The sequence below is a fragment of the Chelonia mydas genome, chromosome 10 (genome assembly GCF_015237465.2).
Source record: "Chelonia mydas isolate rCheMyd1 chromosome 10, rCheMyd1.pri.v2, whole genome shotgun sequence".
NCBI classification, from domain to species: domain Eukaryota; kingdom Metazoa; phylum Chordata; order Testudines; family Cheloniidae; genus Chelonia; species Chelonia mydas.
Genome location: NC_051250.2, coordinates 30,470,595 through 30,482,708, shown reverse-complemented (window position 1 = coordinate 30,482,708; position 12,114 = coordinate 30,470,595). Strand labels below are relative to the sequence as shown.

At 49.4% G+C, this 12,114-nt stretch overlaps 1 protein-coding gene across 1 annotated transcript in view; it reads right to left on the bottom strand.

The window, feature by feature from the left end:
- Positions 1-12,114, bottom strand: part of IL20RB (interleukin 20 receptor subunit beta) — a 33,454-nt gene that overhangs the window by 9,176 nt on the left and 12,164 nt on the right. The window contains exons 2-4 of the mRNA XM_027818203.3: positions 8,607-8,733; positions 7,058-7,248; positions 3,647-3,771 (exon numbers count right to left, since the gene is read on the bottom strand). Coding sequence (XP_027674004.2) covers positions 3,647-3,771; positions 7,058-7,248; positions 8,607-8,733 — 443 coding nt within the window. The remainder of the gene's footprint in view (positions 1-3,646; positions 3,772-7,057; positions 7,249-8,606; positions 8,734-12,114) is intronic.

The following is a 12,114-nucleotide window of genomic DNA, read 5'->3' as shown; positions in this document are numbered from 1 at the left end:
GAGGAACGGAGAACCTAATTTACAAGAGGAGACTTAAGGATCTTGGCTTGTTTAGCTTAACTAAATGAAGGCTGATTGCTCTCTATAAATAGAACAGAGGGAGAGGAATTAAGGCTCAATGTTGGCATAAGAACAAATGGATATGAACTGTCCATCAAAAAGTTTAGGCTTGAAATTGAAAGAAGGTTTCTAGCCATTGGAGGAGTGAAGTTCTGGAACAGCCTTCCCAGGGGAGCAGTGGGAGCCAAAAATGTAACTTGTTTTAAGACTGAGTTTGATAAGTTTACGGAGGGAATGGTATAATGAGGTCGCCTACAATGGCATGTGGCCCATCTGCAACTGCTATTAGCAAATATCGCCAGTGGTTAAAGATGGGAGAGGGAGGGTTCCAAATTACTATAGACAGTTCTTTCCCAGGGATCTGTCTGGTGGGTCTTGCCCACACGCTCTGAGTAACTGATCATCATCTTTGGGGTTGGGAAGGAATTTTTCACAGGTCAGATTCGCAGAGACCCTCAGGGGTTTTCGCTTTCCTCTGCACTATGAGGCATGGGTCACTTGCTGGTTTAAACTAGAGTAAAGAGTGGTTTCTCTGTAACTTGAAGTCTTTAAACCATGATTTGAGGACTTCAGTAGTTCAGCCAGAGGTTAGGGGTCTATCACAGGAATAGGTTAGTGAGGTTCTGTGGCCTGCAATGGGCAGGAGGTCAGACTAGATCAGTGGTTTTCAAACTGTGGGTTGCGACCCAGTACTGGGTTGCGGAATGTAAGGCACTGGGTCGTCGCAGCTCTGGTCTGCACCGGCTGAGGCAGGCTAGTCCCTGCCTGTTCCGACACTGTGCTGCGCTCCAGAAGTAGCCAGCAGCAGGTCCGGCTCCTAGGCAGGGGGGTCATGGGGCTCTGCGTGCTGCCCTTGCCCCAAGCACTTGCTCTGCATTCCCATTGTCCGGTTCCCAGCCAATGGGAGCTGGGGGGTGCGGTGCCTGTGGGTGAGAGCCGTACACAGCTGTTTGTGCACCTCTGCCTAGGAGCCGGACCTGCTGCTGGCTGTTTCCAGGTCACAGCGCGGTCCGCAGTGCCAGGACAGGCGGGAAGCCTGCCTCTGCACCCTGGCTGCACTGCTGACCAGGAGCCGCCGGAGGTAAGCCCATGCCCCAGCCCTGCACCCCAATCCGCTGCCCCAGCCCTGAGCCCCCCTCAAACCTGGAGCCCCTTCCTGCACCCCAAACCTCTCATCCCCAACCCCACCCCAGAGCCTGCACCCCCAGCCCAGAGCCCTGACCCCCTCCCACACCCCGACCTCCTGCCCCAGCCCTGAACCCCCTCCCACACCCTGAACCCCTCATTTCTGGCCCTGCCCCACAGCCTTCACCCCTGCACCCCAACCTTCTGCCCCAGCCCTGAGCCCCTCCCACAACTTAAACCCCTCATCCCCAGCTCCATTGGGTCATGGGCATTAACAATTTTCTTCAACTGAGTTGCCAGAAAAAAAGTTTGAAAACCACTGGACTAGATGATCAGAATGGTCCCTTCTGGTCTTAAAGGCTGCATCTAAGTGGGTGTGTTTCCAGTGGGGTCCTGCAGGGATCAGTCCTTGGCCCTACACTAGCCAACATTTTTATCAGTGACCTGGAAGAAAAAGTTATCACTGATGAAGTTTGCAGATGAGACAAAAATTGGCAGAGTGGTAAATAATGACGAGGACAGGTCACTAATTCAGAGCAATCTGGATCTCTTGGTAAGCTAGACGCAAGAAAACAATATATGTTTTAACACAGCTAATTGTAAATGTATACATCTAGGAACACAGAATGTCGGCCATAGGTACAGGATGGGGGGACTCTACCCTGGAAAGCAGTGTCTCTGAAAGAGATTTGAGGGTGATTTTGGGTAGTCAGCTGAATATGAGCTCCCAGTGTGACACTGTGGCCAAAAGAGCTAATGCGATCCTGAGATGCATGAACAGGGGAATCTCGAGTAGAAGTAGAGAGGTTATTTTACTTCTTTGTTTGGGTCTGGCATGACCGCTGCTGGAATACTGTATCCAGCTCTGGCATCCACAATTCAAGAAGGATGTTGATAAACTGAAGAGGATTCAGACAAGAACAACGAGAATGATTAGAAGATTAGAAAAAATGTCTTATAGTAATAGACTCAAGCAGCTCAATCTATTTAGTTTAAAGAGAAGATTAAGGAATGACTTGAAAGAGTTTAAATATCTACTTGGGGAATAAATATTTAATAATGGGCCCTTCAATCTAGCAGAGAAAAATATAATACAACCCAATGGCTGGAGGAAGTTGAAGCTAGACAAATTAGGACTGGGGAAAAAGGCGTAAGTTTGATAGTGAGGGTAATTAACTATTGGAACAACTTACCAAGGGTCTTGGTGGATTCTCCATCACTGACAATTTTCAGATCAGGTTTAGATGTTTTTCTAAAAAGACCTGCTCTAGGAATTATTTTGGGGCAGTTCTCTGGCCTGTGTTATGCAGGAGGTCAGACTAGATGAAAACAGTGTCCTTTCTGGCCTTGGAATCTACGAACCACAGCCTGCCCAGGCTAGGGGCAGGTCAATCAGACCTGGCAGAAGGGCAGACATCTTGACTTTGTGATAATTTTAATTGTAATGGTGCAATGTGCTTAAACATAAAGACTTGCTCTGTGACTTCCTACATGAGAAGTGAAACACAAAATGGCAGCTGCCTTGGACAGGGACTTCCTTTCCAGTTACATTACTGCATACACCACAATTAGCTTATGATCGTAGCTGCTACATCAGAGGTGGGCAAAGTACGGCCCACGGGACCATCCTGCCCGGTCCCCGAGCTCCTGAAACTGAACCGGTGCTCTGTGCTGCCCCGTGGCGTGGCTGGCTCCAGCCGGGCAATGTGGCTGGCTGTCCGGGCAATGCGGCTGTAGCACCGCCAGCCACCGGTGCTCCATGCAGCGCAGAAAGGGGGCAGCCAGCAGGGGTGGTTGGATAGAGGGCAGGGGAGTTCGGGGTGGTGGTCAGGGGGCGGGGGTGTGGATAGGGGTCGGGGCGGTCAGAGGGTGGGAAATGGGGGTTGAATGGGGGCAGTCAGGAAGGAGAGGGGCGTTGGCTGGGGCAGCAGGGGGCAGTCAGGGGCAGGGGTTCCGGGGGCGGTCAGGGGACAGGGAGAATGGGTGGTTGGATGGGGCAGGGGTCCCAGGGGGACAGTCAGGAACGAGATGAGGAGTAAGATGGGGCAGTTGAGGGCAGTCAGGGGCAGGGGGTCAAGGGCAGTCAGGGAGCAGGGGGGATGGATGGGGCAGGAGTCCCGGGGGTGGGCAATCAGGGGACGGGGGGGGGGGGGGTTGGATGGGGCAGGAGTCCCGGGGGGCCGTCAAGGGGCAAGAAGCAGGGGGGTCAGATAGGGGGCGGGGAGCCAGGCCACGTCTGGCTGTTTGGGGAGGCACAGCCTCCCCTAACTGGCCCTCCATACAATTTCAGAAACCTGATGTGGCCCTCAGGCCAAAAAGTTTGCCCGCCCTTGTGCTACATGCTATAGCAGGGGACTAGAGAGGGCAGAAGGATGCTGTGCTCAGAAAAATATCCCATGCACTTTCATTCTAAGCCATGCAGTGTTCTCCATTCTCACCTGAGAGCAAGGGCAAAACTCACCCAACTTTCCTGGCCCTTCCTCCAATAGAATATGTGGAATTGAAAGGCTGGTCCCAGGTCTTCCAGCTTCACGAGTAAGTGATACCCGTCTGCAGAGACTTCCATTACGGGTGGGGTGAGGAAAGCTGTCAAACACAGAAGCAGCACTATTACCACCACCAAAGGCAACCCTGAAACCCCCTTTCCCAAACTGGAAGAGAGGCAGGACATGTTCCCTTTTGTGACTCCCCTTGAGCTTTATTAGCAGCCAATTGCTTCTTTGTGGCGGTTTCCCTTGATCTTCCTCCCTCTCTACCCTGCTTTGTTTCTAGAGATAGTAGCAGCCCCTTGGGCCAGGGTGGATTTTATTCTATTAGGTCGAGGTATTTAGCAATAGCTGAGTTGCACAAACTTTAATTGTTTTCTGTGGGGGGAGGAACTGTTTTGTTTGAAGGTCCCATCCAAGCAATAACAGAACCAGGTAGGGCAGAGAGTGCTGAGAAACCAGACCAGACGGGTTCTTCTGGACAAGGGGTGCTAACTCTCTCCAAAGGCCCAGAACACATGCTTTGAAACTCCTTTCTCTGACAAAAAGAACAGGAGTACTTGTGGCACCTTAGAGACTAACCAATTTATTTGAGCATAAGCTTTTGTGAGCTATAGCTCACTTCATCGGATGCACGAAAGCTTATGCTCAAATAAATTGGTTAGTCTCTAAGGTGCCACAAGTACTCCTTTTCTTTTTGCGAATACAGACTAACACGGCTGCTACTCTGAAACCTTTCTCTGACATTGGTTCCTATTGGCCTGATTTTCCAAAATGCTGACCCCTGTAGCTCCCATTAAGGAGTGGGGATTGTGGGTGGAAATCAGTCAGTCTGTTTACTGCATACTGTAGGTGATTTTTATTCTTGCAGCGTTGTGTGTAACACTGCTGTAAATGACTCTTGTTGCATGGCTATTGTGATAATCAAGGCTTGCTACAGTTCTGGAATTAAGCCTTCCATGTTTGCAGTATTATAGGAACAAAGTTTGGACTCACTACTACTAAATACTGAAACATACACATATTTAAGTTACGGTGAGGGTTGCTAAGTGTAGTATCAGGGCAGTGCAGAGATGACCTTTGAGTCTCCTTTGCACACAACACAGGGTGCAAGTTGCAGGGAATGTGTGTTTGGCCATAGCTGAGAATCTGGCCCAACGTCCCTTCCCCACAACAGGAAGGATAACATCCCTCTGGCCAAATACATGTAGAGAAAGGCACTTGTTGGAATTTGTCCCCACACTCATTGCGCAGCCAGCATAGCAGTGTTCAGACACAGCAATGTGCGCAGGATGTAATCAGATCACATGTGCAAGGAGTTCTCCATAACTGGAAAGGCTGGAGAATCACTTTTCTTTAAAATGAAAGATGAGAATCTGAGGAACAAGATGCTGCCGCAAAAGTGTGCAACCTAGACCCAGTGTGACCCGGTCCAGTTGGAGCCCAGGCCTGAGGTGAGCCACCAGTAATTTCTGGCTGTGTGTTAATATTAATAAATAAGTTGATAAATAGGATGAAATTCAATAAGGACAAATGCAAAGTACTACACCATAACAAGGGCCACTAACCTCTCGTGAGCGCCTCGTGAGCTGGGTGTGAACCTGCATTCTATCTCTGCTCACAGCGCCTGTCAGCAACTACTCTCCAGCTAACCTACACACAGTCTAAATGTATGAAGGAACCCCTGCTGGGGTAACAGTCCAACAAATGGTTCGCCTTCTCTGAGGGCTTTAGCCCTGTCTCTGGGCCTGTTTAAACTCTAGCCCCTTTCTCAGGCTCCAAAAGGAAACTTGTGCTCTTCTCAGGGCTTTGGCCACTTCACCAGTAGGGAGAGCCAGTCCTGCCCACTACTCCAGGTCCCAACCAGAGACCCTATAAGTAGCAGCCACGTGTTGCTTTCTTTACTAGTTGCTACTGCTGTATTCCCTGTGCTGCTTTCCACTCTGTCCCATCACCTTCTTGGGTTCTCCGTCTGAGCAGGGTCTCTCCCAGGCCTCCTTGCCTAAAGGACTTGTAACAGTCTCTGCCCCCTTTTTGTCAGGGTTCTTTCTCCCAGGCCGCTGTGCCTGGAGAGCTTCCAGTCCTATCTCTGCTGGAGCAGGGTTTCTCCGCAGTCTCTTTGCCTATGGAGTCTCACAGCCTTCCACTCCTTCATCCTTCTTGTCCCCACCAGCAACTGACCTGCTCAGCCCCTGAAGCGCCTTTTAACTGAGCCTGCTGGGCTCTGATTGGCTGCTTCCCTGCAGCCTCTCTAGGCAGGCGTGGAGAACCCACCTTCACTGCTCCTTTCCTGGGGCAAGGTGGGGTAGGACCGCAACGCCTCCAGCATGGTACACCCCATCACATACACATAGGAAGGAATAATCAATTGCACAAGTACAAAATAGGAAATGACTGCCTAGGAAGGAGTATTGCAAAGAAGAATCAGGGATTACAGTGGATCACAAACTAAACATGCACCAACAATGTAATACTTTTGCAAATAAAACGGACATCATTATGGGATGTATTAGCAGGGCTGTTGTAAAAAAAACATGAGAAATAATTCTTCCACTCTACTCAGCATCAATAAGGCCTCAGCTGGAGTACTATGTCTAGTTCTGGACACCGCACTTGGGGAAAGATGTGGACAAATTGTAGGAAGTCCAGAGGAGAGCAAAACAAAACAAAAAAACAACCTTCCCCCACCCTCCCCCCCAAAAAAGATTAAAGGTCTAGAAAACATGATCTACAAGGAAAGAATGAAAATATTGCGTTTGGGTAGTCTGGAGAAGAGAAGACTGAGGGTAGACATGATAACAGTCAAGTATGTAAAAGGTTGTTATAAAGAGGAGGGTGATAAACTGTTCTCACTGAGAACAGGACAAGAAGTAATGGGTGAAAATAGCAGCAAGGGAGATTTAGGTTGGACATTAGGTAAAATTTCCTGACTGTAAGGGTTTTTAAGAACAGGTTTGACAAACACCTGTCAGAGATGGTCTAGATAACACTTAGTCCTGTTTCAGTGAAGGGGACAGGACAAGATGATCTATCGAGATCGCGTCCAGTCCTACATTTCTTTATTATTCTAAGATTGTTATTACTTTTTAAGGAATTTAATTTTAAAATAACATTTATTGACATAAACTGATTTTAAGAATTAAAAAGGAATTTAAGTGATCACTAGTAAATAAAAAGTATCTATTTTGTTATGTATGAGTAATGAGATATTAATACGCAAATACTCAGTAACAGAACTGCAACTTATTATTTACACCCTGTACTTACAGTGTGAATTGATCTGCTGTTTCAACATCAATGAAAACATTTTTTTTTCAAAAGGAACACATTTTATATTGGTTATCCGAGGTAGTGATGTGACTGTCAGGAGGAGGCAGAGAGCTTACTCGTTATGCGATTGAAGAGAACTTTTAGTGTGCTCCACTTTGAAACCTGAGAACCTAGGTTTGCCCTCACGCGTAGGTTATAGGGCACGGTGGCAGAGATGTCCTCTGTGACGTTGCACTGAGTCACAATGATGAGCGAACATTCGCTGATGGGTATCCAGATCTCGTTGGCATAATCTCTTTCATACTCCCTGGGGAAAGCAAAGAAAAGCACACAGGCAATACAGGATAAAATAACACACCTCTATCCTCACCCCTTAACCATCCCTTTCCTCTAAGGACTCTACCCAGAATCAGCTTCACCTGGGTACTGCTCCAGGTTTTTCTTCTCCAGGTTTTTCTTCTTTGTTACCAGAAGCACAGGAAGCGTGACATCCACCATTTGCAGCGGGAGAGCATACAGCCACAAGCACAAGGCACATTTGAGAACTTAAGTGGAGTTTAATTGTCTCGCAGGCCATGTGCTGGGCTCTGCTCAGGGGGAATTTCACCCTGGGGGACATGTCTAAGCTTGAATTTTTAGTCATGTTTTAATTTACATGATCACAAATTCTACTGCAGACAGGATGCTAATGGACCGCTTGATGATTGCCGAAGATGAATCACTTGATGATTGCCCGGTTCTGTTCATTCTCTCTGAAGCACCTGGCATTGGCCACTGTAGGAAGACAGGATTCTGGGCTAGATGGACATTGGTCTTACCCACTATCACCATTCTTATGTTCTTATGTTTGTAGCTAGTCATGCAGCTTAGGGTTAAAAACACTAGGAACAAATGTTTGTGCCCTGTCTACAAAAGAATTCACAATTTTACGAATTAATATTTGTTAAACTAAAAATTCACATGCAGACAAACTCCTTTAGAATCAGATGTCCAACCCTCCTACCACACAACCTGAGACTGTTTGCCATCAGAGGGGACCCCTGGGGCTGGCATAATGGGAGTGGATGGAAGCAATAGGGGTGCATCTCAGCCTCCCTTATTCTTCAGTGTATCTGTGAGCAAGACATGTGAAGCTGTTTGAGAAAACCCCTCCTTGGAGTGAATGAGAAAGCTGGAGTGAATGAACACAGTGATGCAGCCACAGTGACGATGCAGATGCTTTTAGCATTACAGTTTCTTTTTAGCAAGGTGACTGAATATTCTACTGACTTTGTTTCTTCAGAACCCTCCTATATATTTTCCAAAATAATCTGCCAGCGGGGAAAAAATTCACTTGTATGTTTCTCTGTTCCCTCCCCCCCTCTTTGTCTGTTGCCTGTCTTCCTAGCTTGTGAGCTCTTTGGGGCAGAGACTTTGTCTGGAAAGCGCCTAGCCCATAGTGGGCACTGCTGTGATCCAAATAACACACAATTAATGATAAAGACCTGGGCTGCAGGCAGGCTCCGCATGAGGCCAATGACATTTTCCCACTTCTGCATTATTATTGATGGGACTGTCACATTTCTCCCATATCAGTGTGCATAGACCTATGTATGCCATGTGCAGGGGATGCAGGGCTTTTGTCCAACTAGCATCCAGAGAGGGGAGAAAAAACAGGCGAGTTACCCCTGAAACTCAACAGAGTATCTCACAGTTTCTCCAGGGACCGTCACTGGACTCCAGGTCAGGAAGTGCTTCATGTTGGTGGACAGGATAGAGATATTCTGAGGGGCTGGCAGCAGGGCTTCTTCATCTAGGATTCCACCAAAGAGAGAGAAACAGCTAGCTGTGACCATTTGCTAAATGAATATTACAGTTTGGAAGGACATGATTCAATGATGAAGCTTCACGACGTGCTTCATCGTTTCACTTCAGCACTGCCACTCGAGCTCTGAAGGACTTTAAAAATTAGCATCTAAGTTGAAATTATAATTGAAGATAGAATGATAAAGCACCTAGCTGTTTGTAATACAACAGGGACTCAGACCCAGGGCCGGTGCAAGGATGTTTTGCGCCCTAGGCGAAACTGCCACCTTGCACCCCGCTCCGCCCTGAGGCATCCCCCCTGCAGCAGCTCCCCGCCGCCCCCCCCTCCACCCTGAAGCACCCCCCCCCACGGCAGCTCCCCACCATGCCCCTCTGCCCTGAGGCGCCCCCCCTGTGGCAGCTCCCCGCCGCCTCCTCTTCCCTCACGGAGCCGTGCGGCAACTCCCCTCAGCCCGGGGAGCCGTGCGGCAACTCCCAGCCCCAGCTCACCTCTGCTCCGCCTCCTCTCCAAGCACGCTGCCACCACCACTTCTCCCACCTCCCAGGCTTGTGGCGCCAATCAGCTGTGTGGCACGCAAGCCCGGGAGGGAGAGAAGCAGAGCATGGCGGCGCGCTCAAAGGAGGAGGCGGAGCAGAGGTGAGCTGGGGCGGGGAGCAGTTCCCCTGTGCGCCATCCCCGTTACTTGCTGCAGGCGGCCTTCCCTGCGCCCCTCTGCCCCAGCTCACCTCTGCTCCACCGCCTCCCCGGAGCGCGCTTTTGGCCGCCCCCAACCACTTGGCACCCTAGGCGACCGCCTAGTTTGCCTCGTGGTTGCACCGGGTCTGCTCAGACAACCATGACTTGTGTAAAAGAAAATCATGCCTCTCCATTCCATTAGAGTTGTTTGAAGAGGTCAATAAAATAGTGGATAAAACTGGACCTTTTAGAAAGGCATCCAATCTAGAATGAGCAACTCTGAGTGATGGAGAACCCATCACATCCCTCGGTAAGTTGCTCCAGTGGTTAATTCCTCTTGCTGCCTTATTTCCAGTCTGAATTTGTTTGGCTTCAGCTTCCAGCCATTGGGTCTTGTCCTGCCTTTTTCTGCTAGATTAAAGATCCCTCTAGTATCAGATATCTTCCCCTTAATCATCTCTTGGATAAACTTAATAGGCAAAGCCTCTCACTGGGAGGGAGGTTTTCCAAACTTTGGATAAGTACTATAGCTCTTTTCTGAACCCCTTCTAATTTTTCAAATGTGGACACGGGACCTGCATGCAGTATTCCAGGCATGGTCCCATGTGTGCCATATAAAGGGGTCTTACTGTTGTCTCACCACCCCCTCATAGCATGAGTTGGCAGTTCAGCAGCTCTGCCCCACTGTCCTCCTCTGGGTGTCAGGGATCACGGGCACCAACTTTCGTCAGCGCCGGTGGGTGCTCGCGCCCGGCCCCAACTCCACCCCTCCCTGCTCCTATTCGATCCCTCCCCAAATCCCCGCCCTGGCCCCACCTCCTCCCCCAAGCATGCCGCGTTCCCCTTCCTTCCCCCTCCCTCCCAGGCTTGCCACATGAAACAGCTGTTTCATGGCGCAAGTGCTGGGAGGGATGGGGGAGAAGCAGGACCCAGCGGTGCTCTCAGGGGCGGAGGCGGAGAGGAGGTGGGGGTTGGGGGGCGGGGTGGGGAGCTGCCGGTGGGTGCACCCAATTTTTCCCTGTGGGTGCTCCAGCCCCAGAGCACGCACGGAGGCGATGCCTATGTCAGGGATGTGGAATGATGATACTTGGCCCTCTGGCCAGCTCACACTATAGGTCCTCCCCTTCCAGGTGTTGATTGCCAGGATCCATGGACTAGAATGCTGAGAGCCAGGGTTAGCTGATATTACCACAGTGCCACCATATAGCCCTGCAACCAGGGAGCACTGTGGGGAGTAGGTGCTGTAGGACATACTGCCCAAGGGACCCAGAGTGACGACAGTACCCTGAGGTCCTCTGATTGGCCAAGCACCATATTTAACCCTCCAGGGTGGCCCAGGAACTTTTGTGGGCAATCACATAGACTTCTGGTCTGCTGCAATGCCAGACCTCACCTTGTATCCTGATCTCTGGTCTCCAATCCCAGCCTGACCTTGCCTCTTGACTGCAGCCTGGTACTACCTCTGATCTTGGGTCTTCAACTATGGCCTGACTCTGACCCTGATTCCTGCCTCCTGATTCCAACCTGGTACTGCCTCTCATCTCTGGTCTCTGATCCCAGCCTGACTCTGACCCTGACTTTTGCTAACTAACAGTGTGAACCAAAGGCTATGAACCAGAGTTAGGCCTGGCCTTGGCAGAATACTAACACACCAGGTATTGGCTAATCAAGTCAGCACATGCCTGACCGGTGAGGACGGTACAACAACACCCAGAAGGCTCAAGTTACCACGTAAACAAATTCCCAAGAGGTAGCACAGGAACACACTGACCCCTCATAAGATAAGGAGGGGAATGACAGGATAATGGACGAGGATGTTTTGTTCAAACTAGCAGGTACAAGCTATAGGGGTGGTGACTAACAACATCTGGAATGTAATACATAAGTTGTGTGTATCAATGTATAAAAGGAGAAGTCATTGAAGGGGCATCTTTGTATCAACGAAGGGAACAGCATTCTGTTATGTTGACTGAGCCTTTACCTTGTCAACGGGTGTACATGTGTTAGTGTCCGCATAACTCATTGGACAGGGCACTCGTACCGTGCTTTGCGGATAATAAACCTGGCTGAACGCCTTCACCAACAAACTGAGCCTGTGGTCTTTCTTTCTGAATAACATCAGGGTCTGCTGGATCAACATGCTGCACGCTCTGTGAGAGAGCTCCAAGAATAGCAGCATTAACAACTGTGCAGCATCAGCAATGCTCTGTAACACTAACAAAAGAACCCAGCTCTAGTGATTCCTCCAACCCCTATTCACCAACTACTGTAGCTGTGACCACTAGGCCAGCCTGCCTACGGCTCGGTCTCTTTCACTGATGTCCCAAACAAAGAATGTCCGTCAGAATACTGTCAATCAACACATCTTCCACCTCTCAGGCTCTAGTTAACCTCTTCTCGGTTGATGCAGGGTTTATATATACATCAGCATCACAAGTGGTAACACCATCTCCCTGCTTCTAACCATAATCCCCTGTTTATTTATCCAAGGATTATTTTAGGTCTCTTTGCCATCACATCATGGGAGATCATGTTCAGTCAGATTCCACCAGGACCCCTGATCCTTTTAAGAGTCTCTGCTTTCTAGGGTACAGTCCCCTGTCCAGTCCTGTGACCTATATTTTTGGGTCGTAGACATATGACCTCGCATATAACTGTATTAAAACATGTTATTCAAGTGAACCCATTTTA